Source organism: Salminus brasiliensis, chromosome 8 (genome assembly GCF_030463535.1).
Source record: "Salminus brasiliensis chromosome 8, fSalBra1.hap2, whole genome shotgun sequence".
NCBI classification, from domain to species: Eukaryota; Metazoa; Chordata; class Actinopteri; order Characiformes; family Bryconidae; genus Salminus; species Salminus brasiliensis.
In genome coordinates this window covers 25,675,452-25,697,210 of record NC_132885.1, presented here as the reverse complement: position 1 = coordinate 25,697,210, position 21,759 = coordinate 25,675,452, and the positions used below count along the sequence as shown (strand labels likewise).

Genomic DNA, 21,759 nt, shown 5'->3' with positions numbered 1-21,759 from the left:
GTTGGCTTGGGACCGGAAGGTCACTGGTTTAATCCCCTGACAGGCAGGAAGTTGGGGGCAGGGAGTGAAGAAGCTGCCCTTTCAATTACTAACCCCAATTGCTTCCTGGGTGGAGAAGTATGTGACCAGCACTCTGGGTGTGTCTGGGTCTAATTCTATGAATCTAAATAGTAATCTAATTAATCTATTAATTAAATTAATAACATAACTACATAATTACTAATCTAATATAAAAATGCATGCTCTTCTATAGCCCTACTTCATAGGTAACAAACTGCCGGTCTCTGAATGATCTTTGACCAAGTTGGAGGAAAAGTGCTAATTGCTGGGGCGTAAGCTACATTAGCTTTAGCCTCATAGCTTGGCTGATTTTTGATTTTGGCTGAACCACTACTTTAACCTCATTATCGCACAGCCATACCCTGGCCTGTCACTCTGCAGGCCCCACCCAGCCCTGACCTCGTTTCCCCTGCGCTTCAGTGAATCTCCCTGGGTGGAGCTCGTGTTGCTATGTGCCTGAGTGCTTACACTGCCACCCATCTTCAATATCCGCCCCACCCGATTACGCAAACTTTGTTTTTCCTCTCCTTCCTCCACTCTCCTGCTGTGAAAGACGCCCAGCGCTTAAAAGCTCTCGTCTTACGCTGCGCCCGGCCGTGCCCAGCCCTTCGGGACCAGCACCAGCCCCAGATAAACAAGCGGTTTAGTAACAAACAGCTCCCCAGTGCCTGTCTCAGGCCGGACCGTATTTGATAGCAACACCCAACGTCTGGTGGTTTTTTTGGGCCAGAGCAGTGAAAGAAAGCCCCACCCTGCAGGAAACCAGCTCCAAACAGCAGCCCTAGAGAGCAGCCGGTGAGGTCTTGGACCTGAGGAGATCTGTGGGAAGCCTGCAATGTGTGCTTTTGATTAGGCCGGGTGGCACAGGGCCGAGAGAGCGGGGTCTCCGTTACCTGCACTAGAGGCGATAGCGCTGGGGAAAATCTCACGCTTACAGGAAAGTCACTTTCATCTCCCAAATCTCATCTCCGCTCACCAGAAACGCATTAGTGCTTGGAGACACCCGCAGCTCCGAGAGAGGGTCTTTACTTGAGTTAGAGTGTGTTGACGTTTTCTCACAAGCCTCTTTTCTTTTCATGTTTGACCTCAAATGTGCACTCTGAGACACAAAGACCCAGTCAGGGAGCAGCCAGGTCCAGACAGAAAGAACCTACTGTAAAACATCAGGGGCTGCACAGGCAGCTGAGGACAATCAAGCCCATATCTGTGTATGATTAGAAGATCAGCGGCTGCCGGGAGGAAAGGGAAAAGAATATCGATGCCTCGTCTGCTGTCTTAATACCTTCAACTCTAAGACTCTCGAAGTAGCTTACTTCCTCTCATTTTTTTTTTTTTCAGGCTTAATACTGTTCTTATAACAGTGTCTGTAGGCGTTACTGTCTAAACAGAGGCCCAATTTTTGGGAAATCACAGGTTCGATACCAAGTGATGCCACAGTCATTTGTGACTGGAAGGTCAAAGGAGCACGGCTTAGCTTTCTTGGGAATGGCCTTCCCTCTTTTGCAGTAACTTAGCATAATGATAGCCTAGCATGTGTCTGTTCGCTGACATAACAGAATTGGCAGTTAGTGTTCTCCTCCAAGCATGTTTGACTGTTTAATGGCATTGCGTTAGCAGCAGTTTTGGCAAAAGAATCTGGATAGTGGGTGGGTGAGAACATCTTATTTGGTTATGTCCTTTTTTAACTTGAATCATTTGTTATACACACTGTACATTAGGTCACTCTCAATGTACTCTGAGTTTAAATAAAGTTTTTTTGATTTATTCATTGCTTGATTTGTTTGGGATTGGCTAAATAAAAAAAACATTGACCTGCAGTAATTATTAAATAATCTGTAATAAAGAACTGTCAGACGAATCTCTGGTCATGCTGCTTGCCATCAGCAGCCGGAGCCTGAGAGAGCATAATTGGACTTGCTCTCTCTGGGTGGGTAGATGGCGCTCTCTGCTCACGTTACTATTAGTGCCAGCACAGAGCTGGGGATGCCCAGTTTAAAAAGAGACAGTGGCTGACTAGTCTTTACCCTCCTAATGTTGGAAGCATTGCAAGTGATGAGGTGGAGTCCTAATGAGTGGGCTGGACAATTGGCATTTCTAAACTGAAGAGTGAAATTGGGGTAAAGAATGAGAAACAATGAGAAATAAATACAGCATAATAGTCAGATGAAGTGATTAATCCCATACATATGTGATTATATTTATGGCGTGACATGTTGTTTCAAATAAAATCAATCAAGCTAGCAAAATGAAAAGCTGTCTAACTGACAACATGGATTAGATAAAAAAATACATGTAATAGCAACTAAATTTTTATTGCATTTATACTGACATTTTAGTCTTCAGTTGATTCCTTTCACTAAATATGTATAAATCCAAATTTCTCTCTTTTACATTGAGTAAAGTAGAAAGGAAAAAGTGACTCTAATCAGATTTGAAATGACTCATGAAGTGACATGTGGCCCCTCACCTTTTCCCTGGCCCTTAACATCATCCAGTAGAGGTAACATGATGCTGGAGCTGAGGTGGTTGGAGGGTGAGCGCACTGCTGTAGTGTACATAAGCGGCAGCGACTGCACCACCACAGGGATGCGGTGCACCTGGCTGGCCAGTTTGCTGGGGCTGGAGGGCGGCACGGGGTGGATGATGTGCAAAAACGGTTGCCCTCGGACTCCTGGAGGAGAGCCCACCAGAGGCCCGGGCGTCAACACGGACGGCATTCCCGAAGAGACGGAGGCGATGACGGAGGGCGAAGAGGAGGAGGACGACGAAGAAGAGGAGGAGGACGGTGAGAAGGCCGAGGTGATGGGCGAAGCGGTGGCCGAAGGGGGTGATGGCCGAGCCTTGTTGATTGACAGATCCACTGGCTCGGTCTGGGTTTGGAACTGCTCCGAAGAGAGGAGGTCTTCAGGAGGCTCCGCCTTCACTTTGCTCAGGAGGAGGGGCACTGCCTCCATATCAGGGTAACTGTGCACTTTGGGAGACTGTGGAAGACATAGAAACACAGATATCAGTGATGTCATGAACTTTTTGCCATGGTGTTCTCACAGACATAGACATACATGAATGAGCTTTAAGTAAATATGACAATATTTTATTGTATCATGATAAATTCTGTTATGGAGATAACAATATGCTTTCTAAGCATATGGAGGATACTGTTGGTGCTTAATAAACACTGATAAGCTGCAGGTTTCATTGCTAACTGTAATTAGACTGGTTTAATTAGATCAAGTTCAGCAGATGAATAAAATTAATGTACTCAGTATGGGAGAGTATCTGAATAGTAGTTTAGTACAAGCTGACGATACTGATGTATTGTAATAAATACTGTGTACATCATAGTACTAATACTGTGACAGAGTATTTTTAGCCCTAGCTTCAAGACCATCTATGGCACTGGTGTTACTTGTGTGCAAAAGTGTGAGCCCTTCTGGTCAAAGGACATGTTTTGTTAATGTTCTAAGCTCATTTCCTCTACATCATTTACTTCATTCACTTGTATATGTATATATGTATATATTAGAAAATACATATAAAAAACATTCACAAACTGTATTAAACTGTAAAATTTGGTTCTTTGAGGGTTCTTTAGGAAAGGCAGTGGTTCTATAGAGACATCCATGATAACTCAAAGAACACAAACTGTTCCAGCTTAAATAATTTTGTAGAAAAGCCATTTTTATGGGTCTATACTGCACCAAACAGGGTTCCACTATTCTTATGAGTCAAAGAATCAAAGAAACCTTCTTGCAAAGAGATCACCAAAAGCATACACACAGAAAATTGACAAATATGCAGACAGAATTCAAGCTTTGAGGGGGCTGATACTACTTTCTCTACGCCAACGTGTCTTTGTCAATCTTCTGTGAAGGTTTAGGCCTGCAGTGTGTACCATACAAATAATCTCCCATTACTTAGCAACTAGCATTATCCTTGAAGCCCCACTGCAAAGAAAAAAACAGTAATGTAATTTTTTAATGGACTATCAGGAGCATCAAACTAACCAAACAAAAGAGAAACACTCAACCTTTGACCTTGATAAGTTATCACACACAGTGACACCATCCGAAGGCCTACATTGTGACATTACAAAGTTGAGGGAAGTTGCATTCGCAGCAGTTGTGTGTCTCTCCTGCTTCCTCTCACTCTCACTGCGACTCATCCCTCATGGCTCCACTCATATCTCCACTAAATCTGCTCTTTGCTGCGGCAAAAACATCATATGGGCCCAATTTCCTGACCTCCTTTGGCACTGTCACGTGCCTCTGAGGAGCTGTGTGCTGGTGGCTCACTCAGCACATCCCTCTATCCCCACCTCCCACCTCCCCCCACCTCGCTAACCCCCTTGCATTAAACACTCTCTCACCCGCTCACACATACACTTTCTTATAATTACCATCATCTTTACTCCAAAACTCAACCAGCTCAGGCTGGTTATCTCTAGATGCATCTTCATGCAAACCTTCCAAACAGGTATTTGTGCAAGATATTTTTCCCACCTCACGCAAGACAGAAAATTTGAAAAAACCTTGTTTACTATCCTCTCTGCATTTCCGAAGACGCTCCCCACCATCTGCCTTGGAACAACTTGGAAAGAGCAGGTGATCTGAACCTCGAAGGCCAAACAATGTGGACGGCAACCCAGTCTGTTAACACCGAAGTCTTGACTACTGTGGAGTTCAGGTCTCTACAGCTTCTGGCCAAAGTGCAGCAGAGCGGTGCAGGAGAAAAATCGCTCTCAGACTGTCAGCTAATCATGACAGAGTAGCTCATTAAACGCTCAGGGAAAAGTTCTCAAATCACCACAGCAGCTGGGATGGATGTGCTGGTGGAGGAACCTGCCATTGTGCAGTTTATGCATTATGGAGCGATTTCGAGCCTAAAGGAAAACGTACGGGCCGGGAATCAGCAGCACGCGGCACAATGAAACTGCTTTTTAGGCACCGGGGCATCTAACAGCCATGACATGTGATTAAAACACAGGAGGTTTTTAAGCTAGGAGTCAGAGGGCATTGTCACAGGTCAAGACCCATGCCCTCAAGGTCAGGATTACAATACTTAGTTGATTGGACAGGGAGAAAAGCTTGCGCTATTCTCAGAACAAAGACCAGCCCTTCACACTGATGAGTGAGACAATGCTGCTAACAGTCGCTCAATAGAAGTCAAAGTCTTTTCAATACGCCAGAGGTCAACTAGACCTTTTCCGCAGGCCTGTCTTTCCATGTAGGCAGGGCACTTGTTTTTGTATAGATTTCAAAACCCGCTTTTCACTTTTTATATGAAGTAACAAAGTGATACACTTTCACACTTTTCACGGTGACAAAGGATAGTCATTTATTTTCCTCAAATGATGCTAAAAGAAGCTGACCGTTACCAATGTGTCAAAGCCTTAAAAATCCATATGAAGCAATTAGGATTTCTTTTCAGGAAAAAAATGCTACATAAGATTTACAGTGAGAAAAGAAAGGACACCCCATTAACATTTGGACACCCCATTAAACACCTCTGTCTTTTTTAACATAAATGATATGGACAAAAGTGTTGGGACACTTACTCATTCACTCTTACTTCTGAAATCTAGTGTATTGATAAAAAAGACATTCATCCTGATTTTGTTGGAGTTACTGTCTCTACTATCAGGGAAGGCTTTCTACTAGAAAAGCCCCTCTATCCCACGCCTGACACTGCGGATTGTGCCAAATGGTTCATGGATTCATGTTTATCCGCTCCAGAGAATCCCATTCTATGGGCAGTACTTCTCTACAGGTACTAGACAAGCTGTGGATGTGGATGTACCCAACGGTGACGGCAATGGGCGTATCTGAAGGCATTTATTAGAAGGATAAACAGACATTGGACAAATGGACATTTGATCTTGAGTGATGGTGTTAATATAACTAAACACTGAAGAACTAAAACTGAAGAAATGTCATTTGCAAAATCTAATTAATTTAAATGTATACATTAGGACACTCCCACATTACTACTTCTAATGCCTTAAATTAGAGTCAGGTGCAGCACATTAGCAGCAGATGATTAGAAAATCATTAAGGGGATTTGGATTTGGGAGGAGCCTGTCTTATTTATGGGTTGCTCTTTATTGGTAAAGAGGGTGGTATCACCATGGTGAGATCCAAAGAGCTTTCTGAGGCCTTCAGAAAGAAGGTTGTAGATGCAGATCTGAGTCTGGTGGGAAGGGATTTCTAAAGATCCATAGAAAACTTTAAAAGAAAACTTAGAAATCACTCGTACCACTATCCGCTAAATAATTCAAGTGAAACAACTGCCAACATGGCAGTTGCACAGAGACAAACCCAGCCTTTAGAGTCCTTAAGGTCTACAAAGGTCAGCAAATGGTCCCACATCAACATCATAAGCGAACCTCGGGGCAGAAACAACATATAACACATTGAACATTTGTACATATCAGCTCTACTTTACATTGTATAAACATATCATGGCGAATGGACCAGTAGAAATGCTCCAACATGACTTGAAATAGAATATCTTATGTTAAGAATGTCCTCACTTCATCTGTGAAAATATGAAAAAAGCTGATGTTTCACCTTCTCTAACGCTGAGGCCACCCTAGAAAAAAAACTTTTTTAATTCAACCTATAAAAAGGTTGTTCTTTTTTGCTGTCAAACATGGTGGCGGGTGATTTTAAACCCCTTTAGACAAAACAAGGGTTAAGAGGAACCAGTGGTAAGATCCAAAGAGCTTTCTGAGGCCTTCAGAAAGAAGGTTGTAGATGCAGATCAGAGTCTGGTAGGAAGGGATTTAAAAAGATGCCTCAGAAAACTTTCAAAGAAAACGTAGAAATCACTCGTTCCACTGTCCGCTAAATAATTCACAAGTGAAACAACTGCCAACATGGCCAAGTCAGGCTGTCAAAGCAAGTTCAGGTCAACAGCAGACCACAAAATGTGTAAAGAAGTCTCCAACAATCCTAAAACGTCATCACGGGATCTACTGTGTCTATGTTGCACCATGGTCTTGGAGGAACGTTGTTTCGTTTCACTGTGTACTCTGTATGTAGTTGAAATGACAATAAAACCCACTTGACTTGACTACAAGGAGCTCTAGCCACAGCTGATGTCAAAGCACAGCATCTGCCATCTACCTTTCCTAGGAATTGTGCAATATAACAAAAGGGCAACATCAGGGCAATGTGTGTTTTAGATATATCACCTCCTTATGTTTAAATACGTTGAGGGTGTCCTCATTTTTTCACATGACCATAATGCATTTTTCATTTTGCCGCTCTTCTCTATGAAGCTAAAGACAGAAACTAACACACAAGCCAAACAAGCGTCATTCTATTTGCATTTCAGGCAATTAACAACCTGCTAATGAGCTTTTTATGAAAGGAAAAATGGAACTGCCCCTAATTCCAAATCTGTATCACATTTATCTAGCTCACTGTCTAGCTGAAAGACCCGCTTGTGTTTCGACTGCCTTGAAAAACAGCCACCACAAATAGTCTGAAAACGATCCTGTCCTGTTTTGCCCAGTGACAACAACAGTGGTCATCTTTTTGAGGGGAAGCAGCAGCAGCAGCAGCAGTTCAGTTCTCTTTAGTCTTTCTGGTACTACAAAAGCTAGCTCAACAAGTGCAGCATGATCAGGCAGAGCTTTTCTGAAGCAAAAAAGGAGAAGTCGGGTGCACTTTGCCATATTGAACTCTCCCTGTAGTACTGCTGAATTCCATCTGATGTACCCTTTGGTGTATGCTTCAGATAACCACCAAATAACAGATACGGTGTGTGTGTGTGTGTGTGTGTGTGTGTATAAGCGTAAGCATCTACTGCAGTCCTTAGTGTTGTTCCTCAAGCCGGTTTAGCCTGAGGCTTTTAAATACTCCGGAGAAGAGCGCTCCTATCTTCAGTTCACTGACAACGTCATCCGAATTATTCAACTGGTGCCGTCAGTTTATTTACATTCAGCGATGAAAACAGTGTATTACATGCTGTGCATTTGCAGCTTTTTTAAGATTGCGATCACATACATAGCATAGCACGCAAATATTTGATCACCCTGCTCGAAATTTCAGGGCAAAACTGTTCAGGGCCTACAAGATGAACTGCATTCTTTTCACAATTTTAACCAAGATTACTGTATTATTTGTGTTTTGTACAACATTTTGGAATGAAAGAAGCAAAATTTGGACTCCAAGCAAGATGTAAGCCTACAGATAAATTTTACCACTACCTCAGACCTCGTTGTGATAGGGCTTGTTAGGGCTATGGCTTGTTCCCTCACAGTCATCATTAGGAAAGGCCAGATGACGCAAATGTCAAAGACTTCTCAAACCTCGGCCATGGGCTCCTAAAACTAGCTGCCTAGCACTCTGGAAATTGAAATAACTGAATCACCACAAAGAAACTTAAAAGAAGAAGGTATAGAGCAAAGAGTTTGTAGGTTTTCAAGGTAGCCGTTTCTTTTGTTGTTTCAGGAAGATTCAGCAGACTCTGGAGTGGTGGTGTACTATTCTACTGTGCAGCGAAACCTGCATACATATGACCTTCTTCATGAAAGAGTCATCAGAAGAAAACCTTTCCTGCATGCTCCCAAACTCAGTTATTCAGGTCTTTTGCATTTTGAACTGTTACTGTTTAACAAAAGTATTGGGACACCTACGCATTGCACCTACAGGAGCTCTTATCACATCCCCTTCTAAATCCATGGGCATTTATATGGAGTCGGTCAATCCCTTTGCAGCTCTAACAGCAGGCTTGGAACACTGCAGTTATTGAGTCTGCAGAGCGTTGGGGACTTTTATGCACTATGGTCCTCAGACCTCGACAGTCCCGCTCTGTAACTTTACAAGTTTAGTGGCTGGTTCCTAAATGCTTCCACTTTTTAATAGTAGCACTCCCATTTGTATTCCCAAATGTGGAATTTCTTCAAGGGAAGAGATTTCACAAACTGACTTGTTGCTAAGGTTTGGTTTTCCTATTACAGCACCATGCTAGAATTTAGTGAGCCCTTTAGAGGGACCCATTCGTTTACAATTGTTTGTAAAGGTAGACTGCATGGCTAGGTGCTTGCGTTTATACATCAGTGGCAATGGGACTGAATGAAACACTTGAATTCAAGTATTGGTGTTTTCCAATACTTTTGTCCATATAGTCTATCTAGAACTGTTTTGTCTACAAACACAAATCTAGATATTACTATTCTTATATGACACCAATTCCACTATACCAAAAAATACAAGCCAGACAAGTGGAGATGCAAGGGGAAACAAAAATCATTAAAAACAATCAGATTCTCTATGTAAATATAACATATAATGCATATAACTGATATTTTAATGTCATTCTCATTTAAGATTAGCCTAGTTCTATTATATATGATGTAGTTAAGGTCTCAAAAAATCTCTGCTGTTTGCTCTTTCTAGTCAGTTCTAGTTAAAAATGACCTAAAGTAACGTTTGAAAAGATGGTTTTGACTAAAATGATGTTGTTGACTTTGATTATGTTCTTTGACATTTTGATACTGATGATACATCACCCAAGACAGGATAAGATAATGCAGCTGTGATTAGAGGACAGATTATGATCAGATGTTAAGCCACCATGCTCCAAATCTACTGTAAAAACATTCAAACCTGCATTGCTAAAGTGAATAAAAGTGATAATGCACAAAACATCATATGCCCTACTTCTAACTTCAGCCCAAACTAACAAAACTCTAACTAAAAGGGTCTGTGGGAGTGCCGGCATACATGCCGCATTTCCTGCCCTTGTCTGAATGTCATCTCAACAGAAAGCAGCGTGTCTCTAAACCTCAGCTGCCCCCTTCTTTCACTTTCACGCCTCCTCAGCCCTACCAGTTTGCCCTCTGTCCCAGTGTCTTTCGCTTTATTTGGGGATAGTGGCTGAGCGGGAGCTTATTTTCGTTAACCTGTTCGGATGAAGGCTTTCGCCGGCGCTAACCATTTCCAGCAAGGCCTTGGCAAGACGCCACACAATCGAAGACCATATCATAAGCGTCTGAGCTAAATGCCTGCTGCGATGTGCTCTAAAGAGATGTTGCGTAGGCTGCACACTTCACTTAGAACCGCTTATATGGATAAGAACTTCTACCAAGAGATATTTGGGGAAGGATGCTAATAGCTAACGCACTGATGCTAATACAATATGACAAGCTGGCCACAAAGCTGGGCCCGTCTTCGCCATGCAGATAATCTGGATGCTGGATGATTTGCATCTTGCACCTTATCATCTTATTATGTAGGTAAAAAAGACCAAGGATAACCGTAGTTTGATGGTCTACTGAAGATACTGAAGATGGTCTCCTTAAATGACTCCATGCATGCATCCTAAATATTCATTGTTTTTGTGATTCATTGTTTTAAAAACCAAGACATTTACATATACTCAGTCATATCAGAATATTATGACCAACTACCTAACAGAGCGAATAACCACCCTTGGCTCAGATGACTCTAGCAAGACGCCGTAAAGACGGAATTAAATAATGAAAGGTGTTCATAATAGAGGTCAACTGATCTGCAGTGGTACGTCGATTACTCTGTACCACTCGCCGGAATGATCGCTGTCCCCCTCTGGCATCAGTGGCCCGTGGGGCACCACCGATATGCCGTTGAGGGGCACTCAAGTCCATTCTCTGTACACCTTCACTATGGTGCCTCTAGAACATCCCACGAATTTAGCTGTTTCTGAGATGCTTGCACCCTTCGCCCACTGTCACAGTCATATCTGTCGTAGCAAAGGTATACCGAGTGCCTTCCAACATCCATGCCACAACATCTCTCCAGTGTCATCTAAGCCAAAGGGTTGTTATTCCCACTTTTGAAGTAGGTGGGCGTAATATTCTGATATGACTGTGTAGTACGTCCACCAACACAGCAGCGTAGGCCTACCTATGCATTCTTGAGGCAGAGGAGTGTTTCAGAGGCCCATGTAAAGAAAAACTGCCAGATTCAAATCATGACAAACAGTACAAATGGAGACACAAGGTTTTTGCAAGACAGAAACAATATTTGCATAAATCGTAAAAGCACAGAGACCAACCCAGCCTTTAGAGTCCTTAAGGTCTACAAAGGTTGGCAAATGGTCTCACATCAACATCATAAGTGAACCTCGGGGCAGAAACAACATATACACATTGAACATTTGTACATATCAGCTCTACTTTACATTGTGTAATTGTGTATCATGACGAATGGACCAATAGAAACGCTCCAACATGGCTTGATGAAATAGAATATCTTATGTTAAGAATGTCCTCAATTTCTCCTGTAAATTTCTCCTCCTCTTTTATTTGGACAAAGTTATTAAGTGTGACCAGTCTAAAAAGTGAAATATAATAACTTCGGATCACGTGATCTTTGTAAACAAATCCCCAAAACTGCAGCACCTTTACACTGTTAACCCTTGTGTAGTTTTAACATTCTGTATACTCTGTGAACTCAAAATTGACCCAACCCAATCTATGTACCATGGTGGTGCACAGCTTTCATTGAAAGTATGAACAAAGCTGATGTTTCACCTTCTCTAATGCCAAGGCCATTCTAGAAAAAGCCATTTCATTTCAAGCTATAAAAAGGTCTTTTTTTTTTGCTGTCAAACATGGTGGCGGGTGATTTTGAACCCCTTAAGACAACACAAGGGTTAAGAGGAACCAGTGGTAGCGACTGCACACACACACCTAGTTTGTAAATGCTCTGATAAACTCATCAGTCCAGTGAAGAACATGCAGAAGGAGGAAGCAGTGCTAGCCATGTGAACCCGTTCTGAAACTAAGAGAAAGAAGAGAGGAAAAACAGACAGGGAGCTTGACTCCAGCAGCAGCAGTATCCCTGTGCATCTGTGCTTGTGTCTTGCCAAGATGGTGGGCCTGGCTGCAGTGGCCCTGACTGGAAGCCCTGGGAGCATTCCTGCTCCAGCTGTGGCTCTCTCCCCAAGCCCTGCGCTCCATTAGGGACAGCCCCTCCCCACGTACACTCACACACTGCAACACACACACATGCACACACACACACAAACACACACATACTCTGACTCCACGCCTGGGAGTAATTAAGGGAATCACAGCAAGGAGAGTCATTTTAGGGGTTAAGGGGTGGAAAGGGTGTTCAGGATGAAAGTACACTATAAGAAATGAGCTGTTTCTTGAGGAACCTCTAGGTTACTCCAAGAACCTAGGGGCTCATCCAAGAACTCAAGCGTTCCTCAATGCTCTTAGAGGCATCTGTGAGAACCTTTTGGATTTCTCAGAATAAAATCTAGTACCCATTTGAATTAAGGTTGGATATCCAGATAACACTGTTAAAAGTGTTCCTTGAGGAACGTTTGGAGGTTCTTCAGTTTGATACTGTGTGGGGAACCTCATAGGGGGGGTTAAGGAACCTTTGAGAAAGCGTTTTAGGAGAAAAGATTCCTTGAACGCTCCTTAAAGAACCATAAGAGGTTCCTCCACAGTTTCAAACTGAAGAACCTCCAAAGGTTCCTCAAGTATCTTCTTCTTTTAACAGTAGGATAGACCTCTTGCTCTTTGCGAAGGATTTCATCCTTAAGAATGGGCTCATCTGCACTCGTAAAAAATAAAAGGTTCTACAAATGGTTCTTTGAGCAATGCCACAGAAGAACCACTTTTGGTTTTGAACCATGTTTGTCATAGAGATGCCCAAAAAAGGCCCATTCTGATGAGGTTAAGGTTCTTTTTCAACTTAACGGTCACATCTCTTGGTGGTTCTTCTATGGCATTGCTCAAAGAACCCTCTGTAGGTTCTTTATTTTTTAGAGTGTGGGAACCTTGGCTTGAAGGTTCCTTACAGCACTTTCAACTTGAAAAACCTAAAAAGTTCCTCAAGGATCTTAAAAACAGTAACAGTAAACCATCCTTACCTGAGGATAATGTAACAAACTCTTATTCTAGGTCATTCTGGACCGGGTCTGTCGGTCCATTTGACTCGAGTTGTTCACACAATGTAAACGGACAATGGCAGCAACAAACTGTTTCCTTACCCCTCTCTCAGATTCCAGCGGCTCTGCTTTGACTCGGACTGTAGGCATTCCGTCTAGCATTAACATCCTGTTATTGATGGTGTCTGTGGGGACACAGAGAGAAAAAAGAAAGTAAGAGAAAGAGGTGAGATAGAAGAAAGGTGAGAGGCGAGTGACTGCGTAGGCCACGTTCACCATGACTAAGCGGCCGTGTGTGATCCTCTCACCTTTTCCGCAACCAGGCGGACTGACGCTCTCCCTCAACAATAACACAGACTACAATGGAGCAGGCGGTGATGTCACGACGGTATGTAGTTAATAAACACTTCAGCTTTACAGCCCTGGGTAAACAAACGCATCTGTGCTAACACTACAGGCCCCCCAGACACCGAGGGCAGAGCTGGGGCAGTGCTGTACGGCATCACAGGCCGGGATTGAAACCAGCACAGAACGGAAACAGTATAATAGATATAATAGAAAACAAAAATAAAGTAAAGAAAAATAATGTATTTTTATTCCTACAGGCTTTACATTGTCGCAGGGTGGTATCTTGCTTGTCATTGTGGTGGTACCATAAAGGATATGTCTTTAGCACTATTAGACCCTGTTTACACCTGGTAGCTTCATCACTCTTGAGTATCAGGATTATATCTCCAATCTGATCACTCACGCCACTTCCGGAGGTGGTATGAGACGCATTTGAGACACGTTATAGCAGTGTAAAGGCATCCATCTGTCCAAGACATCTTCGACAACCAAAACTCCTCCCAGGACAACTGAAACACCAGTAATAATTGCCACGTAATGAGCGAATTTGCATATTCCATCCTACACAGCAATCAGATTTTAGTCCGACTAACCAGTGACACATTTGACCACAGAGTGTAAAAGCATGTGGCTAAAATCTTATCAGGATACAATCCAGATACTGGTCACCTGCAGTGACCAGGTGTAAACAGGTATTAGTTAGGGAACATAAGGATTTTTGTAAGTTGCATTACCACATCCACTCCTGCCTCCAGGGCTTTTATTTATTAACTGTTTAATTTAGAGCAGTCAGGTTATGGAAAGGTGCATACAAGAAATCTCCTGAGTAAGTGGATGAACTGGACATAAGGCCCATGTTGTAACTTTGAGGGTAAATTAACATTGTTTGCACCTTTGCAGGTGAGTTTTTCCCCTTACAGTACAATCCGGGCATCCAGTGTTAATAACTAATTCAAACAAAATAAAGAATAGTAAATATCTTTGGGCCTCATTCACTAATATCTTCCTAAGAATTCTCTTAAATTTGTTTTTGAGAATAGTCCAAACTCAAATGTTTTTTTTAAAGCACATAATAGCTCACAGCTTTGCTCTTATAATGATGAATGTATTTCATTGTCTTAAAAAATTAAACATATCAGAAATAAGAAAACACTGGTGAAAGTCAGAATCTTCCAGAAAACTGTGTAAGTAGATTTCTTCTTAAGAAAGGTTGGTGAATAAGGCCCATTTTTATGATATTGCACAATGTGTCACTATACAGCAAATATTTCCCACGTGTTTAATTCAGTTTTTCACACGTCATGTTTAGCTGAAATGTTAACTACTAAGAGCTTCATCCAATGCTTAACTTCAGCTATGGATAGACTTAAGCAAACCGCAAGGCAATCATGCTGTTGGAAAACTCCGGGCTGCCTGAACATATGAAAGGAAGTGTTACAGGTAAAAGGCATAACAGTACACATCTGATAAAATGCTGGGTAATTTCCATGAATTGTGATATATGGGTGACCTGAAAGCGCACCAGCACTTGGCAGAGAGTCACACACGCGTTTGCATTCCAGCAGTTCGCCTTGCATAATGCACCCTGAACCATTTCCTCCACTCACAGATAAAACAAAAAGCTCTGCTTCACTGAAGTGACCTGCTGCGTGGCTCTAAGGAAGCGCAGAGGCACACAAACACACAAACGCACACACAAGATTTGCTTTTTTAGCAGAGGTTGGAGGAAGCACATGACATTTCACTTCATAGTTATCCACACAAGACAAGGCTGTCCTATAGAAACCGCGGCTCTATGAAAACTGCCCTTAGGCTGCATTATGTTGCAACAAAGGCTGTAAAGGCTTCTTTTTAGCGCTCTCCCCTCTGGACTGGACCCAGTTGTACTGTACGAGGTTCTCACACCAAGAAAAAAAAAAAAAGGGAAAAGAAAAAGGCCGCCACAACCAGAGACAAGAGACGAGAGACATGCGCTGAGACAAGTTTAATGAACTGGTAGAATCTGATTACAAGCTAATATACTTCTCAGAACATGGCCGCAATGGGAAGATGAAATGCTTTAGCAGTCCCACTGAGGCCATCTCCTCCTCCCAGTCTACTCAATTCTGCCATGTTTAAGGTCATAACGGCACAGAGAGCACATCTCCATCAGGAGGAAACTGACATTACACAGTAAGAAGCATGTGCTGGAGTAATATTTCCAGTTTCTGATGCCAATTTAGCTTTGCACAGGATGAGCTTGAGGTGAGATGTTCTATTGTAGGGCTGTGCATTGGCAAGAACCTGGCGATAAGATACGCATCACGATACAGGGGTTACGACTCAGTAAATTGTGATGTACTGTGAGACCATAGTACTCTACTATTCGCCCATAGCTTCTCGGAAGAGGTGGGTCTACAGTCTGCGTTTGAAGGCAGCAAGCGACTCTGCTGTTTGGACACCCAGGGGAAGTTTGTTCCACCACTTCGGTGCCAGGACAAAAAAAAGCCTGGAGGCTTGTCTTCCGTGGATTTTAAGGGATGGCGGGTCGAGCCGAGCCGTACTTGAAGCTTGAAGGGCTCTTGGAACTGATCAGCTTTTGACCATTGCCATCAAGTATGGAGAGGCTAGTCCGTTCTGGGCTTTATAGGCCAGCGTCAGGGTTTTGAATCTGATGCGGGCAGCTACAGGAAGCCAGTGAAGAGAACGCAGCAGTAGAGTGACCAGGCTGAATTTAGGAACGTTGAAGACGACCTGTGCCGCTGCATTCTGGATGAGTTGCAGGGGCCTGATGGTGCGCAGAGGGAGACCAGCCAGAAGAGAGTTGCAGTAGTCAAGCCTTGAAGTGACGAGAGACTGAACGAGCACCTGGACGGCCTCTCTAGAGAGCAAGGGTGTTGTACAGGACGAATCTGAATGACCGAGTTACGTTTGCGACATGGCTTGAGAACGATAACTGATCATCCATGACTACACCGAAGACAAGAGTATTAGCAGGATCATAGATAAAAGTATATTTAAAAACCAGCCTACCTTACAAGCTAAAGATGAAACCCAAGTAAAGAAGCAAACACACAAGCAAATCTGTCTATGAACATTTTAGGAAAACTGTCACAGTATAAAAACACACTATCATATGTATAAATGTATGAGTACGTTGGCCATCAGTGTATGGCCAAATGTATGAGTGTCGGCCATCAGTCTTTACAAGTAAACTAATAATTAAAAATCAATACTGCTCAATACTGTTTGAAAATCGATACAGTATTGCAAAGTGTAATATCTTGATACTTCGATATATCGATATTTTCTTACACCCTTATTCTACTGTATTGTGTTCTTGTGGCTTTAACCCCTCAAAATGTGTACGGTGAAAGTGTTTTTACAAACTTCTATTACCAAAGAATAGCCCCAGAAGTCCCTGTAGTTACTGAATAAGCCTTTTTGTGTTAAGGGGTTAAAGATTTTAGGTGTTCTACAGGTGGGAAGGGACTAAACACTACGCTGTAGGTTATGTCCTGAAGAAAGTCAGAACCTAATATACTACCCAACCTCTATCCATGCTTTCCTTCGACACAAGCAGAGGTTTCAACAGCCCCACAGTCCGAACAAAAGGGTGTACCAAAAAAACCCTTGCACTGAACCCTTGCAGTGGAGCCCATTGCAACAATGCAAGCGTGTCTCCGTGGGAGGTGTCCTAAGGTAACCCACTCCCTTATTATTTTAGCAGCAGCACATGAAGGAATGCAAGCAAAGCAGATATGCTCTAAACATCTCTATTACACTTCACTCTTGGCGTAGGCCGCTGTGAAAGTGCTCCAATGGTAGGGCCTATTTCTGGTTGTCTGGTTAAAACTGTCTGGTTTAAAACCTAATGTAGCAGACCAGGTCAGATCAGACTACTGGGGTAATTGTTGCTTTATTCCTAACCAGTCATTCCTAACTACTGCTATCAGACATGGAGCTTAACCAGAGGAGTGACAAGGATTTAATGAGCTCCAATGTTCTCCTCCCAAATCAAAAAGTACTTTTAATTAATTCTCATGTATTTTTCCTCACTATTGTTTTGTCGGAGGTAGTGCTGGAACCAAGCCTTGGGTGAGGATACCATCAGGTTCAAAAATATTTGGACAGTGACACACCAATTTTTGTAAATATGCCTCTTTAGGCACCTTCAGACGTTCAACTTTCATTCTAAGGGTTGAACTGAAAGCCCACCAGCATACATGTCCATGCCATAGCAGAGCCTCCACCATGTTTGGCAGATGATGCGATACGCTTTGGATCATGAACCCTTTCTTTCTCCTTCTCCTCATGTTAATCTGAGTCTAATCTGTCTACTGTTACAAGTGGTTTGCATCCTGAAGTAGACCCGACACATTAACATGATGATGGCACCTCTTGACAATGACAACGATGCACTGCCCTTATTAAAGCTGTTTTCACTCAGAATGCAGAAACCTCACCGCTTTCAAACACATTATTTTCATTGAGATGCACGGCGCAGACAAGGATTTCCGCTGCAACAGCTAAGCAGACTCGTAGGGTCATATAAAGTTCAACTGTTTTCATTTTTAGAGCACCGTGCATTGAACAAGTCCATAAGAGAGCAGTGGGTGCATCTGGTAGTTCCCTCCAACATGGAGGAAAGGAGTCTGAAAACCTATCATTAAGGTCTTCTAGGTTTGTAGTTACCAGCGTAAATATTAGGTAAGAAAAGAAACTTGCAAGATAATGTGTTGTCTCCAACTAGCTAGTACACATATCCCACTTTTGCACCCACTTTTGCACTCTCCAACACTGTGCAGACATTTTATCTCCTTAACTTGGAGTAAAATAATGCTTGAACACGTCACACCTGGCCCTGAAACTGCTTATTAGTTAACTGTCCAAATACTTTTGAGCCTGTGAAAATGGTGGGGATGTAAGTATAAAAATGGCTATTTGCATTTTCTAAATTGCAATTTCTAAATCATTGAGATGGTATAAAGATGGACAAAAACTATGCCATGTCCAAATACTTGACTGTATCTCTCCAGGAACTAGGCTCAAAAGCCCTGACTCGGAGGCAAATCCACCAAAGCAGTTAGCACATCTTAAAATGGTTCGCACATGAAAATTTCACTGACAGTGGTCAATGAAGTGATCCTGCCAAAAGACTGGTCGCGTTGCCAGCTTTGCGCTAGCTAAGGAATCATGTATGCACTAATGGCTTTGGTTAAAATTAAGGCAGCTGGCACATGCTGGCCTCTTGCAGTTACTATACCAAACCGACCTGGTCAAAGCAGCCGAACCAACCGTCTCCGACTTAGGCTCAATCTAGCAGGAACTGTGCAAAGCCCTGATAAGTTAATTAAAGGGTCGTGTGGAGGAAAAAAAATGTGATTTGCTCTGAAATCCAGTCTTAGTCTCTAGATACCCACAGAGAAGGCTCCCCAGGTAATCTGGCTGTATTGGACACGTATTGTGATCAGGATGTCCAATGGCTTAAGGTAGTGGTGGACCAAGATAATGTTGCCATGGTAACCCAAGTTGGAGCTCAGGGGCTTCCTGTCCCTCTGGATGAGACACATGGGCTCTGCTGATGACCAAGAGACCTCGCTGTCAGACAGACGGCCATTTTGTGTGTCCGAAATCAAACCCTGGATGCGCCATCCGTTCACATAGCATGCCACTGTGAGGATGATGATCAGAAGGGACATCAGATAAATGAGGCAACCTCTAGCCCAACTAACCTTGCAGTGCTCCCACAAGACATCACCAATGGGAAATCAATAAGGAGAGTGAGCGTTCCGTTGCCTCATGAACAGCTGAGTTTAAGCACAGTATTAACATAACAGAGTGGAGCAGAGTAATAACGGTTAGCTGCAATCTGACGACCTTAACGTCAATTGATTAACACGGGACACATTAACAACGGGAGACATAAACGGTGAACAGCGTAGCGCTGACTTCTGAGATGGCGGATGTTTCGAAAAACACATGGCATCAAATATTTAGAGATATTTAAGGATATACATTTGAAATATGTGAAATTAATATCACATAAAATCTGCAATTAATAAATAGAGACAGAGTGGTAATGCAATAAGCATAAATCAGGTCTTATGCTATTTTCTTTTTTTCTTCCTGACCACCCACAGTGAGTGTCTGCCATTTGCACTGACCAGCTGTCATCATTCTGATTTGGCCACAAAGAGCAACAAATATAACAGTTATTAAGACCAGTTTGAGAGAGAGAGAGAGAGAGAGAGCAAACGAGAGAGAGAGACAGAGACAGAGAGATACACACTATATAAAAGGAGGAATGAAGGACCTTTAACTGTATCCTTGTATAGACTCATTGTACTCTGGTGTATTGGAGCAAGCCTAGGCACTGGGGAAGCCTGTGCATGTGTGTGTGTGTGTGTGTGTGAGTATGTGTCTGTGTGTGTTAGACAGAGAGTGCAGATTAAGATCACCTTTCCATTTCACCGGGGCTGTGGAATGAAATGGCGATCCCAGGTGTGAGCACGATGAGTCGAGGGGGAATGGAGGCGAGTGTTCAGGCGTCTCATTGCCATGCACCGCTGGAGCCGGCCCCCTGGAGGCTCCCGAGAAGAATGAGGGCAATTCAACTGGAAACGGGGCGGCTCAGAGGGGGCTCGCCCGGGATTCGATTGTGGCCAAAGGGGAGAACGAAGGAGCCAGCAAGGGCAAGAGGAGTCAGCTGGCACTAGTGTTGTAGTACACATGTCTGATCTCAAGAACACAAATGAAAGGCCGTGAACTTCTCTTGGCCTGAGATCAAGACTTTCTCACCTGCAGTTATTGAATACTGACATCACTGAAAAAACCCAAGAAAATGCTTTGCTTCCAAAACTTAGAATTCAGTTAGAATGAGTTGGACTAGGACTGTCTGATAATCCTCTATGATATCTGGTTTCAGCCTTTATTTCAATCCTGTCTACAAAAGCTAGTACAACGTGGTCTTACTCGATTACTACTCCAATTACAGCTACTAATTCCCACCCTCTAATTAGGACTCCCCCTGATGCATCACATGAAGACTAGCACATGCTTTCTGCAAGTCACATGAAACAAGCCATTGCATCTTTTCAAACTGCCGCAACAGCAATGGACAGCTGAACATGATTAGAGGAGAACACTAACTGCCAGCTGTTACATCAACAAACCACTAGGCAGGGCAGGCAGGACTACTCTACCTACCCAGCGAGAGCAAGGTCAACTGTGTTCCATTGGATTTCCGGGCACAGGTGGAAGTGTCAACACCTGGAATCGAACCAACAATCTTCTGACAATGCCAACACTTAGACAGCTGTGCCGCCTCTTAGTATTCCTACTTGATTAGCCTCTGCCTTAGCCCTGATTCCAGCAATTCTCCGGACCACTCACAGCTCCACTGCTGCCATGTGTAGGGGTTCTGATGGAGGCAATCACCACCACACAAGGGGGTGTGTTGGGGGGTGGTGGGTGGTGTTGAGTCTAGGCGAATGACGAGCAGACCAATTCGAGGTGACAGGCCTGGACAGAAAAGCCTGACCTTCCAGACCCCACGCTGACCCCGCCACACAAAGATTTAAAGAGCGCAGAGCATTCAGCCCTTTGGAGCTCGGCACGCACTGTATTGTGCAGGCTTTCTTTTTTTCTAACCTTCTTTTTTTGCATTCTTGCCAGACTTAATCTGGTCCCGCCTCCTAAAGCCCTGCATGGCATTGACATGAGTGACATGAGAATGGGTGCGCAGTGTAGGGAGTAAACTGCCGTTTCGTAGAGGAGACTCCTTTTGGAATCAGCAAAAGAAATCAAGTTGTGTCTGCCCGGCCTCCGGAGTTTAGATACGGGGCGGGGGAGTGGTGTTCTAAGGATCGTGTGTATATTAGTCAGAGCTGTTTTTTTTTTTTTTCCTTCCTAAGTTCACAAAAAATGAAGGAAAAAAAAACGCATTTGGAACACAGGAAGCAAAAAGAGGGAGAGAGAGAGAGAGAGACTGGAACAGGAGGATGATATACGTGCCCTGCAAAAATGGAGGCGTTTTCTTATCTGTGAGTTGGAGTTTTGCAGAGGGGGAACAGAGCCCTAACAGACGGGCTTCCTCCGTTCCGCCAAAGCTTTGTTCCCATGTTGAGCGCCCTGAGCAACTGTGGGCATCTGTGGCACAGAGGCTGGTCCTGCTGCCATAGGCCGAGGGGGAAATACAGAAGAGTGTAAAAGGGTGTGTGTGTGTGTAAGAGAGTGTTTATGGGGAGGAGCGATGGAGCCCAGCCAAGAGCGAGACTTGCACAGAGTCGAAATATGCCAGCAGAGCCACACAGCCTAAGCCAGAGCAAAAAGAAACAGCATTTTACATAACAACAAATATCACACGCAAGACAGCAGCAATGCACGTCTAGAGCTCCATTGTAGGCAGAAGGGAGACTTCTTCAAGATTTATAAGTGTCCATATTATTCATCATTGAGGGCTTGGAGCCTCTT

The 21,759-nt window shown here is 43.3% G+C and overlaps 1 protein-coding gene across 5 annotated transcripts in view; it reads right to left on the bottom strand.

The window, feature by feature from the left end:
• klf12b (Kruppel like factor 12b) overlaps nt 1–21,759 on the bottom strand; it is a 63,581-nt gene that overhangs the window by 26,851 nt on the left and 14,971 nt on the right. For 3 of the 5 annotated variants that reach the window (XM_072686278.1, XM_072686279.1, XM_072686280.1), the window contains exons 2-3: nt 13,060–13,142; nt 2,528–3,041 (exon numbers count right to left, since the gene is read on the bottom strand). In XM_072686278.1, the coding sequence (XP_072542379.1) occupies nt 2,528–3,041; nt 13,060–13,125 (580 nt within the window). In that variant the 5' untranslated portion in view covers nt 13,126–13,142. Of the gene's footprint in view, nt 1–2,527; nt 3,042–11,740; nt 11,834–13,059; nt 13,143–19,745; nt 19,885–21,759 lie in introns of those variants that run through there. The other 2 variants (XM_072686282.1, XM_072686281.1) reach the window with 2 other exon arrangements.